The sequence below is a fragment of the Semicossyphus pulcher genome, unplaced genomic scaffold, assembly GCF_022749685.1.
Source record: "Semicossyphus pulcher isolate SPU_LCO1_2020_fin unplaced genomic scaffold, fSemPul1.0.p SCAF_2, whole genome shotgun sequence".
NCBI lineage: Eukaryota > Metazoa > Chordata > Actinopteri > Labriformes > Labridae > Semicossyphus > Semicossyphus pulcher.
In genome coordinates this window covers 34931338-34951827 of record NW_027211693.1, presented here as the reverse complement: position 1 = coordinate 34951827, position 20490 = coordinate 34931338, and the positions used below count along the sequence as shown (strand labels likewise).

The following is a 20490-nucleotide window of genomic DNA, read 5'->3' as shown; positions in this document are numbered from 1 at the left end:
CTTATGTCTATGTTTTGTACACTAATAATACCACAATGATATGCTTCATATTTTACAGATGCAAAATAACATTGATTAATGCGTGTCCACAATCTTGGTGAGAAGTCTGGAGAATGAGTGAATGCGGTAGTGATTTGGGGCGTAGCTCCCGGAGACTTTAGCACACAGACATGAAAGAGGAGTCAATATTCTCATTTAACTCTTACTGAGTGAGCCAATACGCCTATTTCCCCAAATGTTAAACTATTCCTAATAGAGCATCACTGCACAGAAAACTGTTGAAATATTTACAGGTTTTCAGCAGTTCTAGAGGGATTGGAATCGGGCTCGACCAGCCAAACCAGCTCTCTCTCTTAACCTGTTCTCACAGGGAGAAAAGTCTAAAGAGGTTCTTCCACAAAAGCTTCTCCTTAGAGAAAACTGATGTCCTTGTTCGGGAGGAGCAGAAACAAGATGAGGGAAAACCCTTCAGCTCTGATAGCTTGGAAAGAGATAACACACTGCTGATTGTTTTGCTCAGGTCTCTAAAGTTGTAGTGTCTGCTGTAGAGAATGGTATGGTGATAAAGATGATCAGAGAAGAGTAATGAAATGCTACATCATTTAAATTGGAGCCAAAGGCCTGATCAGACAGAGCCCCTTTTGCAGATTACAAAACATGAGGTGCATCGCACTGACTTCTTTCTTTAAGTCCATAGATTATAAAAAGAGCAGCTTGCTGGGTTTTTTTTAATTGTTGCTAGGCAACCACTGACTTCCTGTTGCTTCAACTTGCCTAAAGACCTTCTGTTTTCTGAACAAATCATCTTAAAATGGAATTTGGTAACAGCCACCTATCCTCCAAGACTGTTTGTTAATTGCCCCCACAGAATGCTCACCTCTAAATTCATCTAATAGGACAATCTAAACTATGCTATTGATGTGTTCCACTTTTTCTGCTCCAAGTTAAAGTTTCTTCAACCCTGATGCTTTGAGTGCTCCTGCAAAAGGTACTCAGGAAATCTAAAAAAATATTGGACTCTGTCTGATCTTGTTCTAAGTCTGGTCATATTGTCAGGCAACAGAGGGCTAGATGATGTTGTTCCACAGTGTTAGATTAAAACGGAGGCCATAATGTAGAAAAGGATAATTAATGACTGATTACCATGTTTTTTTTTTTACAGTGCAGTAATGATAGCTACAAAAACAACACAGAGCAGCAACTATTAATGATGGTAAGTGAGCTGTTTTTTTTTTTTACTAATGTTGCTATGGATAAAGCTGGATGTAGTAATTCAATTAGAGCTGATGCACACACTCACACTCACAAAGGAACAGCCTGTTATCTTTAGTTTAAGAGGGGCAACAAAAGGGCAACAGTGAGAGAGGGAGAGAGGAGTGAGACCGTGTATTATAACTGGTGTGTGAACAGAAACCACACAAACACACACACAGGCACTGTAGCTGAGTGTAGAGTGGAGAAAAGTCAAGTGGAAGTCTTTACATGACAAAGCCACTTGTGTTAATTAGTCATACCGGGAGAGATGAAAGCTAGGAGGCCTGTAAACACACAAAATACTTTTATACCAAATTTCACACACACTGACATGATGTCATTCCACACGTCTGTTGTGTCATATCTACACCTGACATGTCTGGTGGGGTATCCTGCAGCTCAGTGACGGCCCCTCCCCTGGCCAGAGAAAAATGGAGAGCGACACAGAGTCACAAGGCACCTATGCCACAGAGGGCTCTTTTAGGGTGAAGGACTTCTCCCCTCCAGAGTCACCTGAAGAGCACTTGTGGTGGAGGAACGTGGTGGTCCCGAGCCGTGGGCTTCAGCCCCACTTGTGCCTGAAGCCGGAGCTTTCGGAGCCGAGGTCATGCAAGTGCGCATGTGCCAACTGCACATGCATTTGATTTTTTATTTTTTAAAATTTCTTTATTTCATGATGTCATTTTTTCCCAAACGGTCATCTCTACGTTGCCTCGTCAACTGTCTCAGATGAGATGTAATGTACTCTTTTTTAGACTAAGCTGGATATACATATTTTCTTTTGCCACATCTTAAATTTGGCTGAATCTGTTATAGTTTACAAGCAGGGGTGCAGTAACATTAAACCATTTTTGGCAGAAGAACCAAAAGTGTTGCTCTCAGTCATGCTCTCTCCCTCATGCCTCCACCTTACTTCTGTAATCTCCCTCAGGCAATAATAAGGCCGGCATCTTTTCATGCAGTGCTTAAGGTCAGGAGAACAGCCACGTGTCGCAGGGTCGAGCCCAGTCAAGCCAAGTGATAACTATAACATTGCAAGTGTTGAAAAACCATCCTACTCCTGGGTTGGTCCATTTTATAATCCAGTGACAGAAAAAAATTAGGGCAGAAGATTACTCAACAGAGGAGGCCCGTTTCACAAGGACTCCGCTTCCCAGGTATAGCAATAGACAAACTCAGCCATGAATTTTCCCCATTGTTTGTTGGTCGTTGTGAGAAAGTGCAGTCATCAGTTGACCTAATGTGCACAAGTTGTTCTTTATCATATCAGTGTATGGGCTGGCTTGGGCAGTGATCCAAAGTGTATCAAATAAAACAGATACTATAAAGCAAAGCTAAGTGAGAGTTTAAGACATGGCAGCCATCCCAGGTACCATCTTAAATGGTAAATGGACTGTACTTACATAGCGCTTTTCTAGTCTTACGACCACTCAAAGCTGCTTTTACACTACATGTCACATTCACACATACATGACAAAGGCAAATCTCCAGATCAGATCTATAAACATTCATACCTGATGGCTGTGCCACCAGGAGCAGTGTTCAGTGTATTGCTCAAGGACAGTTTGACATGTAACTGTAGCAGTCAGGGATCGAACCCCCAACCTTCCAATTGAGAGACGACCGACTCTACCACTGAGCCACAGCCGAATAAAACCTGCTGCAGGCTTATCCTCAAATATACTGTATGTGCTGCTGATGTGGTGACAACATCTGAAACCCATGTACCCCATGTTTTGTTATGGTCCAATGTGCATCCCTCACTGCCAGATCAGAGTGACACTGAACAACTACTGTCCATTTCTGCTGCTCATTACGCCTGCAGAGTGAGCAGACAGGCAGGCTGCCATGTGAACTCTTTTCATGTAAATGATACGATGATAACAAGTGAATATGTTGTGTGGTCTGCAAACTAACTAAAATCCAGACCTTTAAACCTTTTTTCTACTTGGCTTACAGCAAAAAGACACATGAGTGAATGTTTTTCAGCACTGACACTGTCAATGCTTCAGCTTATTAAAAGTGATCCCTGGAAACCCCCAAAAATGTTCATATTTTGTTGCAATTCTGTCATGAAGTTACATCACTTACCTGCACCACTCAACATCCCATGCAAAACAAAAGTGTCTGTCTCTCCGGCTGCTGTCGTACAATAAGAGCTTATAAATGTTGAATATCTCTCAACAGCTGCTCTATTGCTCTTGTTCTCTGTCACTGTCTCCATTCTCAACAATGGTGAATACATCAGTTGCCTTTTTGCCCTCAGCACTTTGAGCATCAAGAGTAATGGGGGAAAAAATGCACTGCATCTGTCCTCAAACAACCTCTCAGGTCACGTTGGGTCTCCTGTACGGGATGTTTTTGTGCTTTTTCCCATATTATTGACTTTTGTATTGGTTTTGAAACTATTTAGCTGTGGATTATTGTCTCATTTCATTTTCAGAGAGTCATTTTAAAGAGTAGTCACAGTTGACAAAGTGTGTCAACACTTTACCGTGGAATATGTAACTGCACAATAAAATAATGTACAAACCTGCACGACTGCAGATGCTTCCTGATGCAACATGAGAATTAGTTTGCATAGAGTTGTGTCTTGTGTTGGTGTGTGCATGAGTGTGTCTGTAAAAAAGACAGCTATGCATTTTGTTTACTCCTTTTCTGTCACTCAAAGCAAGTCAGCACACACACACAGTTGCATGTGTCTCTCACACACACACGCACGCACACACACGCACGCACACACACACACACACACACACACACGCACACATACACTCAAAAAACAAACAGTTATCTCTGCTCTGCTTTGCATGCAAGGGGTTAATCAGCGATTAGATCACACTGAGATCTAATCGTTCTCTGGTCTCTGTTTAAGCTGCATCAGAAAACACACTCGCATGCACACGCAGAGACACACACACATGGATACAAGGGTATTCATTGGCACTCAATCACCATGACACATGTATGCTAACTGCCTGAATCAGCACATCATGTGGATGTGTTTATAGTGTTAAAATGAAAAACTAAAACAAGACAAACAGTAGTAAAATGTGCAGCAGGGGTGATATGAACTGGCTTGAAGAGGTAAATAACATATAGCAACAATGTATTGCTGAAGAATTAATACCACAGAACACTACATTTTAAATCATTCTATCGGTAGCTCCTCCTTCACTTCTCACACTTTCAGATTATTTCCATTAAAACTGGAACTATGTCGAATTACTAAATAGACAAGAGTACAGAGAGAACAGAAGACCCTTCTCTCCCTATGTTTGATTTTTTTCCTCTCCATCTCTCTGTCTTGCTGTATCAGCCCAGCAGGGATCCAGATAAGAGTGTGTGTTATCTTTATTTTGTAATCCATTGGTTTTGTCTGGAGCGGTGAGACGACCAGGCAAGATGGAGAGAAGGATGGAGAGATTATGAAGCAAGATGGACGTATAAACCTAAATTTGACCTCCCGCAATTAAGAATGAGGCATTGTGCGTGACTCTGCAGCCATGTGTGTCTGTATGAGTGTGTGCAGGCCTGAGTGTTTATGTAAGGGATTGTTTGTGTGGTGAGGAGAGTGTGAGATTCTGCACCAATGTGTCAAGTATTTTTTATGTGCGTTTGTGTGTGTAAGTGTGTGTGTGTGTGTGTGTGTTTTCAAAAATGTGCCTGTATGACTTCCGGGCATTATTCTCAGCATTGTCATGCCTGTGTAGCAACTGTCGAGCTCATTAGCACTTTCAGTGAAATGGGCTAATCTAAGTAACAGTTCTGCCTTTGTGTAAATGCTGTTTCTTCAACACCATTAGCTTCACTGTGATTTGTCTTATACAATACATTCTGCCCACAGTGTAGAAGGAAAGATCTATATAGATGGTTTTGTGTAGAACAACTGAAACAAAAGTAAAAGACAAACTTGAATAAATAAGGGGAGAAACATAATGAATATAGATGCTGCTCTTCAGGGCACAGCCACCTGATCTCAATGAACACCTTTTTGAAAAGCGTTGTGCGTAGAATTCAGGCAGTCTGAGAATATATGCCATGAACACTGCAGCGATCAACGCTTTTCTATCATCTACTGTCCTTGTTAGTCATGAGTTCCCGATTGACCAGATTAAGGTGTTCTGCATCAGATTGTCAAAGTCTGATGACATTTTCTTTTATATTCACCAGTCTTTAATGTCTGCCAGAGCAGTACCATGTTCCCTCAAGTGTTTACTTCATGTCTGTCTACCCCACGTTTGTCCGTTCCTCTGTCCCTGAAGCTGTCTATCCAAGCGGTCAACTGTCTCTTCACCAACCTCTTCCCTGTCATTAACAGGCCATTGTAGACCTGCAATAGTGATTCTTAAAATATATTTTGCACCTGAACACATCATCAGTGATGAAGGTTTTATGTAGAATAAGGCTCAATAAAACCAACCATGCATCACTAATAGCCCTCATTCCAAAGCAGTCTGTATGTTAATTATTGGGTCTTGGATTAATATGAAATTGCCCTGAATATAGAGTGGAGTCATTATATTAAAAATATATTTTATGTAAATTAGATATTGTTCAAATATACACAAAATGTTCCCTCATTTGTATGGCAGCAACATAATATCAGAGTATATAAGAATGTTACCATGTGAGTGCATGTGGATTCCACAGCGAATTTCTTGTTACGAGTACAGATGTTTAATAATGTTCAACTACAACTATGTCTCGATTTTCAAATTGAACAGCACTTTCAACAAAACTTTTACCGTAACATTGAGAATTTCATGGAACAGCCTTTTGAATATATAAGAACAGATTGAATTGAGAGATCAGACACTGCATGACTCACGAGCTGCATGGAGCAAAAATGCTGAAATAATTCAACCTGATGATGCAAAGACAAAAAATAAACAAAGTCTATTACTCTCATTATTCTATACGTTGACCTTGCTTTCCAATTTCAATTCAGCAAATGCAGCATTACTTGTTTACTGCAAAGTTGTAAAATGTAATTATCATGATGCATCGCCGATTTGAGCAGAAACAGAAGGCTGTCAATATGTTTGCACACTCTTCACTTACAGAGAAATGTCCAATAAAGTTCTGTGCAGGTTCAGAGTTGATGATACATACTGTATGTGACCTCTGATTTCCCTACAGGGATCAGATATAGTATCACTTTTCATTGATTTTTTTCTGTCGCTAGCACTTATTTATTATTCACACATAGCTCTCTCTGTTGTGTCTCATCACAATTTGTCCCCTATTTTGCTGCAGTGGGTGCTGCATCAAAGCACAGCAGGGAAACTGACAATAGGAAATGGTAGTTCCTATCCATATGGTGTCCAGTTATACACACACACACACACACACACACACACACACACACACACACACACACACACAAGCAGCGAGGGAGAGAAAAGATCTAACATCCTATCTTTGACCAACTGTAGCAGTCGCCCACATAAATGTCCGCTTGGCTCTGCTTTGATCACATAATTGCTCAGTGCACACCTCTCCCACACACATACAAACATGCACACAGAAGGAAGTGCACAAGTAGAGAGCATACAGTGAAGCACACTTAGGGAGTTCACACACACACACACACACACACACACACCACACACACACACACACACACGCACACAAACATAGAGCCATTGTTCAATACAGCATGAAGCAGACCGTTCACACATGCAGGTGTGCCTGCGAGCATACGTGCACACATACATGGCAAATACCAAACAAAACTCCCACCAGCTCGCCCACACAGTTAGCATGTTAAGTGTGAGAGAGACACAGACATGAAGAAAGATAAAGGTACAAGGTACAAGATGAGACTGAGCAAGAAGAGGAGTGAACTCTCTGACAGCCAACCTCGCTGAGCTTTACAAAAAAGCAGATTTTTTCTCACAACGTAACATCAATTAATTATTTTTACTCATCTTCATGTGTCTGTCTCTCTGATTTCAAATTGACCAATGCCATTTCAATGTTGCCTGAGAGTTTTGCCATGTGAAACTGATAAGGAGGACTTTATGTGGGTGTCGGGGTGACCTTGCAGTTATTTACATGAGTTTCTGCTGCACTGTCCTGGACATCATCAATAAACCCCTGCCAGCTACATGGCTGTTGTTCTGTACACTGACCTTTGACTTAGAGTAAGTCAAGACAGTATAGAATTTAACTATAAGCAGGAATCTTATTACTTGGCCAGGGTTCGATGGCCTATAAAAGTTTCTCTGTGTTTTATATCCATACTGCGGGCCTTCCTCACAATGTCCCCGTTCCACAAACCCTGATGTCGCCAGGCTAGTGTTTGTAGCAAATGTAGCAGACAAACTAATAAGGCATTGGGACAAGGCTTCCAGGTTTGTAGTTTGTAGTTTTGGTTGCTTTGGGGCTTATAGAAAAAGGAAAATGTCCAATATTCTTTCCTCTGCCTGTGAAAAGCCCCCACTACCCTGACAGATGACCTGACCCTCTAAAAACATAACTCATAACATAATAAGTAAAAAAAATCCCACATGGGTATTATTATCTATGGAGGTAGTTGGACATTTAAGGAAATATGATCATTAACTTTCTTGCGAGTTAGATGAGAAGGTTGACATCATTTTCATGCCTTCACCGTAACTATGGAGATGTGCCTGACTATTTCTTGGCTGGGAACAATAACATACTGGAGTCTCTGCTGGTTGCTTGACAACTTCTCTTGGCTAAAAAACGAGTGGGGTTTTTTGGACACAGAAATCCCAATTGGTTCCTGTGTTTCCAGTATTTATTCTAGCTGGGCTAACAAGCTGTCCGTTGTAGTTTTCAAAGCAAAGATGCTCATTGCCCAAGTTGCTGAACTATTCCTTTAAGATTTGAGTCCAACATAACTGAGACTTGTGTGGATGTGTTTCTGATCAGACAAGATTGACATTGACCAACAACCCGAAGGCTGATTCTGACTCATCTTTGGGAAATACATATTTCTCTAAAGTATGTGCCATCACTGATTTTCAAATAAGCCCTTCCAGCCGAGCCATGGACAAGCACGCTGAATAACAGGTTTATATCAGTTTTCAGTGTGTGTTAATGAAGGAGTGTGTGTTCATGTATGATAGTGTATAGTAGCTTGTTGAGAAAATGAGTTTTCAGTGCCTTTGGAGCTCAAATTAAACTTTTAAAACGTTTGTACTTAATTGCAAAGGATCACTAAAGGACTGTTAAGGTAACCCTCGTATTCCCAAAATAAAACTGCCAGGATCTACACTCTCACTTACAAGCTAGCTAAATTGTAAAATAGATTACATTAAAGAGGAAATCAATTCTAACTGGATTATTGCAATTACCTGTGTTTCTATTACTTTCAGGAGGGGTGCATGCCAGCAAAATTGCTAATACTGTTGGTAAAATCTATGAATCCACAATCTGAACCTGTAAACATGTTAATAAACGGTCTGTGCTAACATTAATGATGCCATCCAAACACAAAGCCAGCATGAAACAAAAGCACAGGGTCTCTTTTTTTACTCAAAGCTTCCGTAAGAAGAGAACTTATAATTTACCTGTGTCACACGTTCTAATAAACTGCACTTAACTCACTACACAGTATCATTCACAGCATTATTGAGTTTGCATGCTGAACATCAATAGTCCAATCAAACTCTCTCTGTCAAGCTGATCGGCGAGACACAACAAATCGATTACCAACAAAAGACCATCAGCAGATCTGCCATTAGCTGGCCGCTGATACACAAATGAGCACAACAGCAGCAACAATGACAGCATCAGTTAGACAGGCTGATCATCACACAGCCTGAGCAGAGAGAGGAGTGGAAAGGAAACAGGAAGATAGCCATGTGAGCTCTGAGATAGAGTTTGAAGAAGTGATTTCCAAGAAAGAAGAAGGTGGTGACTGAAGTGAGACAGAAATGGCTGAAGCAAAGTAGAAGAACAGATCCGTCGCATCAACTTAAGCAATATCAGTACGTCAGGCAAGAGTGGAGGGAATTGTTGAGAAAGAAGAGATGGAGCATGGATTTGACAGAAATGGGGATACTAAGAGTGAGGTAGAAATGATGAGAAAGACGAGAGGTAGCATTATCGTTCTATCCGAGAGAAGACTGAAGAGTGTTTCCAAAGACAAAGAAAAACAATAAAAACAAAGTTAATATGAGTAAGACACAAAAACCTCTTTAAAGGTAAGCCTGCAAACCTTCAAGGAGAGAACCGCTCATTCTCAGCAAAGCACAGTAAGCTTAAAGTGCGACTGTAGTCAACAAACACAAGACTGTTCACCTGAGTTCCTCTTGGAGATGTACTTGACGTCGTCACAGGCTCCTGAGGCGAGGAGGAGGAGGAGGAAGGATAATGTCTTCATCTCTCTGCTCTCCACTGGCACCTTCAGAAAACAGGAAACCGGGGGACAACGTGTTAGAGATAGCATAGCAGCATTTCTTTCTTAATTAAACCTGGCGATACTAAGTACAGAGTATTGTGATTGTACCTCGTTATGGACTGTGAACACAATGATAATACTACAAGTGTGAAGCATGCAGTCTCTTTCTCTAGGCTTAATAATATGCAGGCTTCATGTTACACAGATATTATACACTATAAAATAGCCCTCTAAGCAGCTAATTATTAATTACAAATTGTGGATGAGGCCACTGATGTCAGATAAAGGTAAGAAAAGTGAAACACTTCTCCAGGTCAGTTGTTATTTTGATGTTAAAGTACATGTGCTCTTACAGTATCATACACAAAAATGCTACCTGATCTAACATCAATATGTTGAGTAACAGCTGTGTCACAGTTATAAAATAACTATAGCCAAGCAATGAATACTTTTAAGGCCTCTAGGTTTTTTTCTTGCGTTGGAACAATACTGAGATACATTTATATCAAGTTTTCTCTTTTGCATTTTTTGATTTGACATGATTTTAAAATCGATGTTTGTATCTCTCAGTCTTCACATGCTACAAAATGAAAATTGGGTAACCCCAAATCTTGTTGTGTGTGTGCTGAAAAAGTGAAAACAAAAAGCTTTATCACAACTGTAGCAGCGAGAACAGCGCCAAACAAACATTAATATTGATCTGAAAGGCGGTTTGGCAGGGCGTTCAAAAAATCAATTTTTTCAAATGATTAAAATCAAAATACAGAAACTTTATTAGATCTGACCATAGGCCATGAATACAAATGCTGCAGAGGCTTTTGGACAAACACACACACACACACACACACACACACACACACACACACACACACGCACACACACACACACACACACACACACACACACAGACAAACTCATTCTTGAGTCAGCCATGTGAAATCACATTGATGGAACACAATCATATTTTCTCATGCTTTATGTGTACAAACTGGTACACACACACACACACAGATCAAAGAAGATTAGCCATGCCAGCAGTCATTTCACTGTATCTTCATACACGTGACAATGAAGGGAAATCAAACTCCAGCTTGAGTGCTGATTGAAATCACTTGGATTCATGTGAGCAGTGGGGAAGCTGATGATAGAACCTGGGGCTGTGCCGATATGTGATCCACAGCTATTTGCCTTTTGAAGATGGGCAATGCAACAATGGGATTGAAATCTCAAACCGGGACAAAACCGATGTGGAGACGAAGCTGAAGGAACAATAGTACGGTGAAGAATGCTGCATGTTGCTGCCAATCAAAATGTAAAATGATGTAACTGCTGGTTTTCATGGCATCCTGCCTGTCATCACTGGTAAATCAAAGGTCAAATGTGCTTCAAAGTGTAACATGAATGATTAAACACATTTGACTGGTGTTTCGACTTTCCAAAGCAGGTGATACTATGTTCACTGTGTTATTGTCATTGTTAAATGACAGTAGCATAGCGGGTGAGTGAGTAAATGTAGTGTTATTATTCCACCTTTGCTGTTCCTACTGCGATGTGTCAAAATGTCCTAAAAAGGCAAAGGCTGCTCTCATGGCAAATGTGTGACTTGTCTTGACTTGTCATAGCACAAGTGAAACTAATTATACCAACAATGGCTCATGTCTTTGTCCCAGTAAGCAAACATTTTCAAACCAGAGGGCTGCTCTCCTCTCTTTACAAACTGGTCAAGTCAACATAGGTTTTTCTAATCCTGCCATGAGCAGTTCACATAAAATGTTCCCTGTTAAGAATTGAACACTGCTGTAGGCCTTAAAATCTAGAGTTAAACCTGAAGTCACTTCACCTGAACCCAATCCTGGTATATACGGGCCTCAGACCTCTAACACTGCAACAAACTTAAAATAATGCTGATATTATTTATGATTTAGTTACACTTTTGTTTTGCTGTGCTACAACAGAGGTCGGCTGGCCACATAGCAGATGCTTCAAATATTATGGATGAAATAAAATACTTCATTCCAAACTGTGCTCCGCTCCTGTTAAAGAGCTGTATAGCTTAGTGAGAGCGAATCCTTCGTTTTTAATAATTCAACAGCAAAAAGTAAATGCCAGTGAATGATTTCCTCCTCTGCAAATACATGTTTTCCCTTTGTGTTATGCAGGAAACAAGCCTCTTCATTAATATAAAAATTGTGTTGAAAATGAAATCGTAAACATTATGCTTTATGGTGGTTTTAAAACAGTAAGGAGTTTTGTTCCTTTTGCTTTCACACTCACTTTATTACATAATCAAACAGCAAGCAAAGCCTGACTGATATCAAAGTGCTTGTGAGACTTTTAAGTCTTTAAATCAGTTAGTTCTAAACTACTCATGTTTTAACATTCATCAATTCATTCACACTCTGCATGTAAGGTGCCTGCTTATAAGAGTCTCACACACCACAGATGGTGCATTCAGGAGAAATTTGGTCAACTTGGGATTGGGGAATCGAACTGCCGATGTCCAATTAGTGGACAGCCTGCAACCACCGGCACACAGCATGTTCCACCTATTTTTCACATAGTCACAGTTTTCACGTAGGCAAAGTCACTGCAGCCACAGACTCTACAACCCATTTAGCTTCCCTTTCCAACTAATAAACTAAACAAACATTCACCAGGGAAAAGTGCACTGCTAATGTCAGTTTGCAGACTAATGTGAGATAGCTAATAAACTGGTTAGCTGCCACACATTGAACAGCGTGTAAACATCGACTACAAATGTCACTGTGTCCTGTTAACATGCTGGTGCAGACCTTACTCTTCAATACCACAGATAACAACAAACTGTCTGCTCCTGGTTTGTAAGCTTCAGCACAAGTATGTTTAGTTTGCCTCATGTTCTCTTTCTGGAGCTCAGCCTGATGGGCTGCTGTCAATGAAATGTACACACCCCTTCAGCTAGGAATGAGGGAAGCATTTGTGATATTTCCACAGATTTAGGTGCCTGATTTTCTTCCTTTTAATATTGAAAAAAAATTCAATTTTAAATGAACACCACTCTCTTAATTATTCCCTTATGGTGGTGCAGCTGAGGAGAAAGTGAGAAAATCTTCCCTTCTGTCTTTGTGCAGCATAAACGTTACATAAAAACTGAAGTTTAACTTAATGAAAAAATAAAATAAATAATAAAAAGTATCCTTCATGGTAGATAGTAGGTCAGAGCTGTAATGGTATCTGTTTGCAGGATTGGCTGCAGGGAGAGATGCATCTCTTTCTTCATCTCTTTTGCAATTTGGGGTTCAGTGTCTTGCCCAAGGACACTTCGACATGTAGCCTGAGGGAGCTGGGGATCGAACCTCCGACCTCCCTATTGAAAGACGACTGAGCCCCTACCACTCTACCACTGAGCCCCTATAAGGTATAAAGTTTAAACTGTTGACTTCAACTTCAAGTCAGTCATTAATATACATTGTCCACAAACATGAAAACTGCAGATTGAGCTGTACTCTGTTTCTGTTTTATGAGGGTTATTGATGAAATCAGATCCAAATATCTTTATGTGGCACATTTAAAATAACAGTCAGCCAAAGTGCTGTATAATAGATGAAAGCAATAACCATAAAACAGCACAATAAACACAAAGACCAGTTAAAAAAAAACATGACAACACATAAAAAAAAGAGCAAAATAAACTATCATACTGAGTTAAAGGCAAAGAATGAAAAGGTATCTTTAGGTGAGGTTTACATTTCAACATACAGAGGCAACTGCAAAAGCACAGTCCTGGCTGTGATTCAATCTAGATGTTGGCACATCCAGAAGCACCTGATCTGCAGACCTGAGCGGCCTTAATGAAACATGGAGGTAAACGTTCGAAGAGAAAGGTCGGTGCTATAACAAAATAATGCAAAATGTCTTTCAATCTTAAACTAAGAACTTTGTTCACCATTTTACCATTCGTAAAAGAAGAAAAAAAATGATTTATTTATATGAAGAAAAATCTCATAGGCTGAAATGAATGAATGAGTTGTAAAGTTTAAGTCTAGTGTAGTTAGTATTCACAGCGAAGGTTTGAAGGATGAAACATGCAATTATATCTGTCTGAGACACCATGTTTAAAACCGACATGTCGGTGACAAATACAAAGTCCGAAGTGATTTAAAAAAAAAAAAAAAATATGTTAAAGAATTTATAACAGCAGGGATGATCTAATTTTACTTTTGCAGGAAATGCAAGTCCCAACATTTTACTGCTTTTATGGCTCCACACACACTTTGACAGGCACATGGGACCCACCAGACTGAGCACGACCTGTAGATCCATGCTTTCTGTGTTTTTGAGGAAAACAGGTTGTGTCAGGTTATGCAATACTGTTGGAGAAAAAACTTAATTGAGGTTGTCTTTGGGTGAAGATGGTGAAGAAGGCACTTTCGGACGTGCAACACTAGGAAAAATCATAGTTGGAGTAAGTCATATGTGGGAAGGCTTTTTGGAATATAGCTGTTAGGGATCCAACGTTTCGCTAAAGGACACAAAACTATGCTGGCAGAGACAAAGAGGTTATCTAACCACCTACCATCCTGATAACCAAAACTAATTAAGTTTAGACACCTAACTTTACATCACATTGGAGTTTAAGAGAAAACAGAACAACTTCATTTGAAAGGATCAGTATGTCACAGTAATAGTTTCATGTTTCCTAAACCTTCCTAAAGGAAGATAATAATAGAAAGGAAGGGGCTTGGATGTTTTACACAAACGCAGCACAAAAGAGTCGAAGAACCAAACACACAACGCCTGTGGCTTTAAAGAGAAAGGAAAAATAAGAAGGATTTCTTTATTCACTTTCTGAATCTTTTAGTCTGAAACACTGAGGGCCCTTATGCAACTGATAAGGGCTGTGTATTTCTGTGCCTGTGTGTGTCTTTCTCTTATCTACACTGTGATGGTTTGCTCCAAAAGCAAAGGGACTACAGTCCAAATGTTTGATATCATACATGTACGTATTAACAACATACAACATACATATGTATTGACATCATATAATATTAAAATAGATTTGATATTAAGCCACATAGATTAAAAAAAATATTACTAGAGATAGGTCTTAAAGCATGTAATTCAAAAAGACTGCTGTAACTATAGCAGAGTTACGCCTGGTCTGACAGCGCGTCGGGAGTGGTGTGTTATTGTGAAATGACCTGATGCTGAATCCTGTTTTTGTGTGTGACTTCCTGTTTGGAACGATCTGCTCTGTTGCAGCTTGACGCGTGTTTGAAGCGGCCTCCGTCAAAAATAGACCCGACACGTATCTTTAGCGTACCAGAGCAGAGAGATGCTTCTGGCGCGTGCTGTGGAATCACGAGCATTGACTTGAATGGGCGCGATCGACTCTGGACGTCGCAGCACACACGGAATGTGCCGGAGACGGATCCCGTGGAATTTGAGGGTTAGCTGGGTCGCTGGGACAGTGGGCTTTAGGCCATTAAGGTAAGTTACGACCAAAGATTTGTAATGAGATGATGTGAGAGGTGTACCTATTTGTAATTTGTTGCTCTGCAGTATTTGGAAACCTGCAAGTTTGCGCCAATGCAACTCCTAAGTTCCTTACAGGTGACCCTGGAAAATTTTATTAAATGAAGACTTCATTGACAGGAAAGTATTTGCTGGTATATTATCATATTCAAAACGTGAGCTGATTTCACTCAGTGCCAAGGGTTAAATACTTTGACAGTCTTTGATGTCTGATTTCTTATTGTTTCCATCAACTTGAGTTTTCTAAGGCTCTAAAAGTTTTCTGTTTGGATGCCTATAAATAAATCGTTTGGGGTTCTTTACCCTGTTGGTTGTGCTTCCGTACTCACAACAGCTTTAAAGCATTTCTCTGTTGTTTGCTAGCAGTTCTGACAAGGAAGAACCTCCTCCCGATACAAAATCAATGGAGAGCGATGAATTGTTTTGTTTTTGTGTGGGCGGGACTTAATTGCGCTCTGTCTCTATAGGCCCCCTCCCAAACACTAAGCTCTCTTTATCTTGTCCTCTCTGTCGCCCCCTCTGCACTGCCTCACATCTATAGCAGACACACAAACACACGCACACACACACTATGCACACGCACTGGGGTCTGTCTCCCTCTCCCCCTTTTTTCCCCTCACATGAACACTGGCACACTTGCTAAGACAGCAGAGGCAGCTTGTTTGATTTTTGATCCATCATGAATGCAAGCATTTTGAGGGAAAGCTTTGCATGTGTGTGTGTATGTGTGTGTGTGTGTGTGTGTGTGTGTGTGTGTATGTAGAGGTGGAGGGATGAAAGCAGCATATTTAAACAATACCCTATTGACCTACATAATGATAAAATGTACACACAAACAAATTATGAGCAAAAAAAGACAGAACAAAGAGATAAGTGGACGTGAGTTTTAGATGTAAGGGTATCTAAATGGGGGTTTATGCACACACGCAAACAAAGAGAGAGAGAGAGGAGGACAGAACAAACACTATTAGAGCATTACAATCCCCCGTATCTTTCACCCTCTCTGTTGCTTTGCTCTTCTGTCTGTCTGTCTCTGATAATAATATCCCAACACCAGACCACAGGGAGATCTAAGCGGGGTCACAGTGTGTATAATGCCAAGTGTCACACATTACACACACAGAAAGGTTGGTCTATGCAGAAAAATATACTTTGATAAGGGTAGGACTGTGTGTGTGTGTGTGTGTGTGCATGGGAGGCTGGGGTCTTCAGGCAATCAAATAATCCCATTCTGTGGTCCCCAGGACCTAATCTTACAGAAGAGGGGTCCACTGGGGTCCACATTCTGCGTCTCTTTAAGGGTCTGTGATGTGAATACTGTGTGTAGAAGCTAAATGGCAGAATCATGAAAATAACATCTGACGCTGCTGATTACATTTTCTTTTGATGTTGAAGCTTTGGGGTGTTCAGTTGTGATATTTTAGGAGAGACAGATTATTATCAGGCTGTTAATCCTACAAATTCTGTCTGCACCTTTGGTGAAAGGTTAAACGTACAAACTAACATTTTAAATAATATGTAGATTTCAACCACTTAGAGTCAGACACTTAAGCAGACATGCGTTTGACACATACTCAGACAGCCCTCAATCTCACACACACAAACCCCCCACATACACACACACACACACAGTAAGCTATTCTTGTCCCAAACAGACCAGTGTTAAGCCATTAGGCCGCTTCAACCACACATCCAATATTAAAGACAGCCTCCAGCTCTATTCTGTCACACTATCTATCTCTCCCAAACTGTATGAGTCATGCTGTTTTTATTACAGAGGCTGTCTGTGTTTTACATGGAAACATAAGCTGCCTCGTCATCATTATGAAAGATTTGATATCCGTCCTTTTAATCTCTGCAGGAGGAGGTGTAAGAGTCTGAATCTGGTGTCATGTCTCTTTTTGTCAGGAGGCGGGCAGGAAAGACTGTGGCGGACCCCCCCCCCCCAGAAACAGGCTTTTAGAAACGCTTCCCTAAAGTAAAAGGCTGCTCTCCATTAGGACCAAAACCTCACACCATCCCAACAGTTCCCAACTGCTGCTCTCCCCCACTTACACAGTCCCGTATTCCCTGCCCTATATACACTACACATAGCATGAGCATGAAATCTCCACATCAGACTTGATGCGTGACATCTTATGGAATTTTCTTGCTCTTTGTACAGTGAACATATTCCCATACATGTGGTGAACCTTTGCACTCCCTGTAAAATAATCAGTACATTCATGCACAACTGCTTTTTTATACATAGATATTTTTATGTTTAAGGCAAGGCAAATTCTTAATGCTGAAAAGGGTTTGGCAATAAATCAGATTCTGTTTCTTAAATGTCTGCACATTACACTGAGGTTTATTGAGCACCACCAAGTACTGCATCGAAAATATAAAAAAGGTGTTTGAGGATACAGCAGATTTCTAGAACACACACGCACGCACGCACACCCACACACACACACACACACACACACACACACACACACACACACACGCACAGAGAACATCTAGTGCATTTCAATTTCACTTTCTGTCTCTGACATCAACTGGTGTAGCGTTGCTTACAGCAGACCTCCATCATCTGGACAACCTGGATTCATGTTTTTCTGTGTCAAGTATCAATCCCACTAAAGTGTCCTTGAGCACTCAGCAGTGGATTTTCTATCATGCTAGTTTCAGAGTTGCAGTTTGGATGTTTTGCCCGACCCAGACTCAGATTGAAACTTTGAGCAGGCCCTGGAGGTCAAATAAACAAAAGCATCTCATTAAAATGTTTTGACAGACCAAGTTATACACATTTAGTAAGTTATTCTTTACCAACAACGAAATATTTTTATTTGCATTCATGCAGGACAATATGCTGCCGATCTTGAGCAAACGTTGTTTTATTTTTGAAACAATGAACAGGAGAAAGGCGTGTCTCACTACCCGCTTTAGCAAACGTGATAACCATTGTAACAAAGCTGAACAGATTCAATTCTCCTCATTTCCATGTTCTGAGATATAACTTATGAAGCTATGGAGCATGGTTAGACATTTTGTGGGGAGATTATGTCAGCTTACATTTACACCACTGACTGGTAGACACTGTAGTCCTATTAATCTGAAACTAAAATAAGACATAATGCCCTTTGTGTACAGTACACTGTGTACAGTACAGTTTAAGACTGCTTCTTTAATTCAACGTGTGGGAGGAGCCATCATACTGTCAACTTTCCTATCAAGCTGCTCCTCAGAAATATATACATATTTAAGAGTAGGCTTAAAATGTTCCTCTTTGATGAAGCTTATGGTTGGCTGAGGTACACATAATATATATTCCTGAGGAAACACTTGTTTCTCTCGCGTCATCATATGCTCCCTTGTCTCCTTCTCCTTTCTGCCGCCCGCTGTTAGATCTATTGTTACTTCTCTAACTGTTTGACTCTGAGAGGGCAAGCCTGCTCATATTAGCACTTCTTGCCATGAGACTTTTCCTCCTTGTATTTTAATCACTTACCATTTCAGTGGAAGCCTCACACAGTCAGTGTTTCATTTGTCCTGTCTCATACAGGTTGTTAGCACACTTTTTCCAACAACTTTCTTGCCAGATTTGAGCAACTTTTTTGAGCAATGGGTCTTGCAATTTTTTTGGGCAGACCTTTACTCTTCTCTCTTGAAGGGTTAACAGTATTTAACATGTGGCATGTGGCAGTCTGGGCTGATTGTGATCAGCGAGTCATCGGACAGACAGAAACCCGAATGAGCTCATCGAGCACACACCTCATGAACTGATGTTAATGTCAACATCCAGCCACTTCTCGTATGAACTGAACTTACCTGCCATGTTTACAAGCACATCAGTTAAAGTGAGCGATTAAAAGATAATTAAAGCTAACTGTAATTATGTTAATGTGCTGAAAACCTAATTGAATTAAGTATAACGGCATATGCTTAGTGTAATTAAGGGCCTGATGGACACATAATCAACACCGATTAAGAGATACACTACATAAACAGTTGTGTATCCACAAATGTATTCATTTCCTGATGTTTTGTGGGGATAAAAATGAACATTCTGTAGCACTCACAAATGTTTATAGGATACATTTTAGTTGATGAAGTCCCTCCATCCATGCGGATGCAGCAGGATGAGGCGTGAAAGGTATGACCGTTCCATCTGCAGTCTCTAATTTGAGGGATGTGGTGCACACTCATCAAGCCCTGTCCAATTATGCACGCCTCCTCTAATGCGAGTACCTTGATTAAATCTTGCACAACCAGCACCAGGCCCTCACAAAATAAGCACAGGAACATCAGGAACATCTGTGCTTGTGTGCACGGCAAACTGTTATAACTGAGCAGGCTTTTCCAAACTTAGATCAAGACAAAATCATGAGGAACACGGAGGACAGAGAAGTGAAATCGTGGTTTCCTGAGCAAAGGATACACAAAGCTACATTCCAACAAGAACATCATATTGGTTTGAATCACATGGGCATTACCCATGTCCCCATGTCTCATCCACTGCATAAGCAGATGCAGTTACACTGTATTCAAGACAGATCCTTGATTTGTAGCATGCATCAGTGAGCTCAGGCCCAACACAAAACTCGATAGCTTGATTAGAATTACTGGTGTCTGAATACATGTTTTACAGTTCCCCCTGAGTTATTTCTGTATGTAAGAAGCATTGTAAGGGAGAGGTAATCCAAACATGCAATTGTTCGGTGAAACCATTGCCTATACGCAGTGCTGCTTACCAGTCACGTGACAAGAAACACTGACATGACATCTTCCAGCTTAGAACAATGCTGGGTTGACCTGCTGGATGTTTCCGTTTAAAACCTTTACAAAGACGCGCTCTGACTAAAAAGATGACTCACCTGATCAACATAATGTTTGTCCAGAGTGCACAGTGAAGCACAACTGTTAGTGCTAATCAAGTCTAATGAGGGCCAACAAAACATTTCTCACACCATTACCCCAACAGCATTCTGTACTTTCAACAGCAGGAAGTTTGGAACCCTTTATGCCATGCATGCCAATTTCTGGCCCCATAGTCAGCATGCTGCTACAGATGTATGCTGGGTCAGATCAGGCAGCATCCCTCTAGTCCACTGTCCAGTGTTGAGTATCTTGTGCTCACTGTAGTTTTAGTCTCGTCTTCTTAACTGACAGGGCCAGAGGCTGCTATCGTCTTCTTTTTTAATTTGAGCTCAGTCACGTCAAGGTCTGCCAGCTGTATTTTTAAGCTGCCCTTTTTGCACGTCAATGTCAGGATGTTTTATTTGCATACTTGAATGAGCCTTGCCAATCTCTCCTAAATCCGTCACCACCATGACATGTTGTGCCCTCAGGCCTGCAACTGC

The 20490-nt window shown here is 40.7% G+C and overlaps 1 protein-coding gene across 2 annotated transcripts in view; it reads right to left on the bottom strand.

Annotated features, from left to right (window-relative positions):
- Nucleotides 1-20490, bottom strand: part of il1rapl2 (interleukin 1 receptor accessory protein-like 2) — a 375845-nt gene that overhangs the window by 304462 nt on the left and 50893 nt on the right. For both annotated transcript variants that reach the window (XM_069669702.1, XM_069669703.1), the window contains exon 2: nt 9532-9634. In XM_069669702.1, the coding sequence (XP_069525803.1) occupies nt 9532-9613 (82 nt within the window). In that variant the 5' untranslated portion in view covers nt 9614-9634. The remainder of the gene's footprint in view (nt 1-9531; nt 9635-20490) is intronic.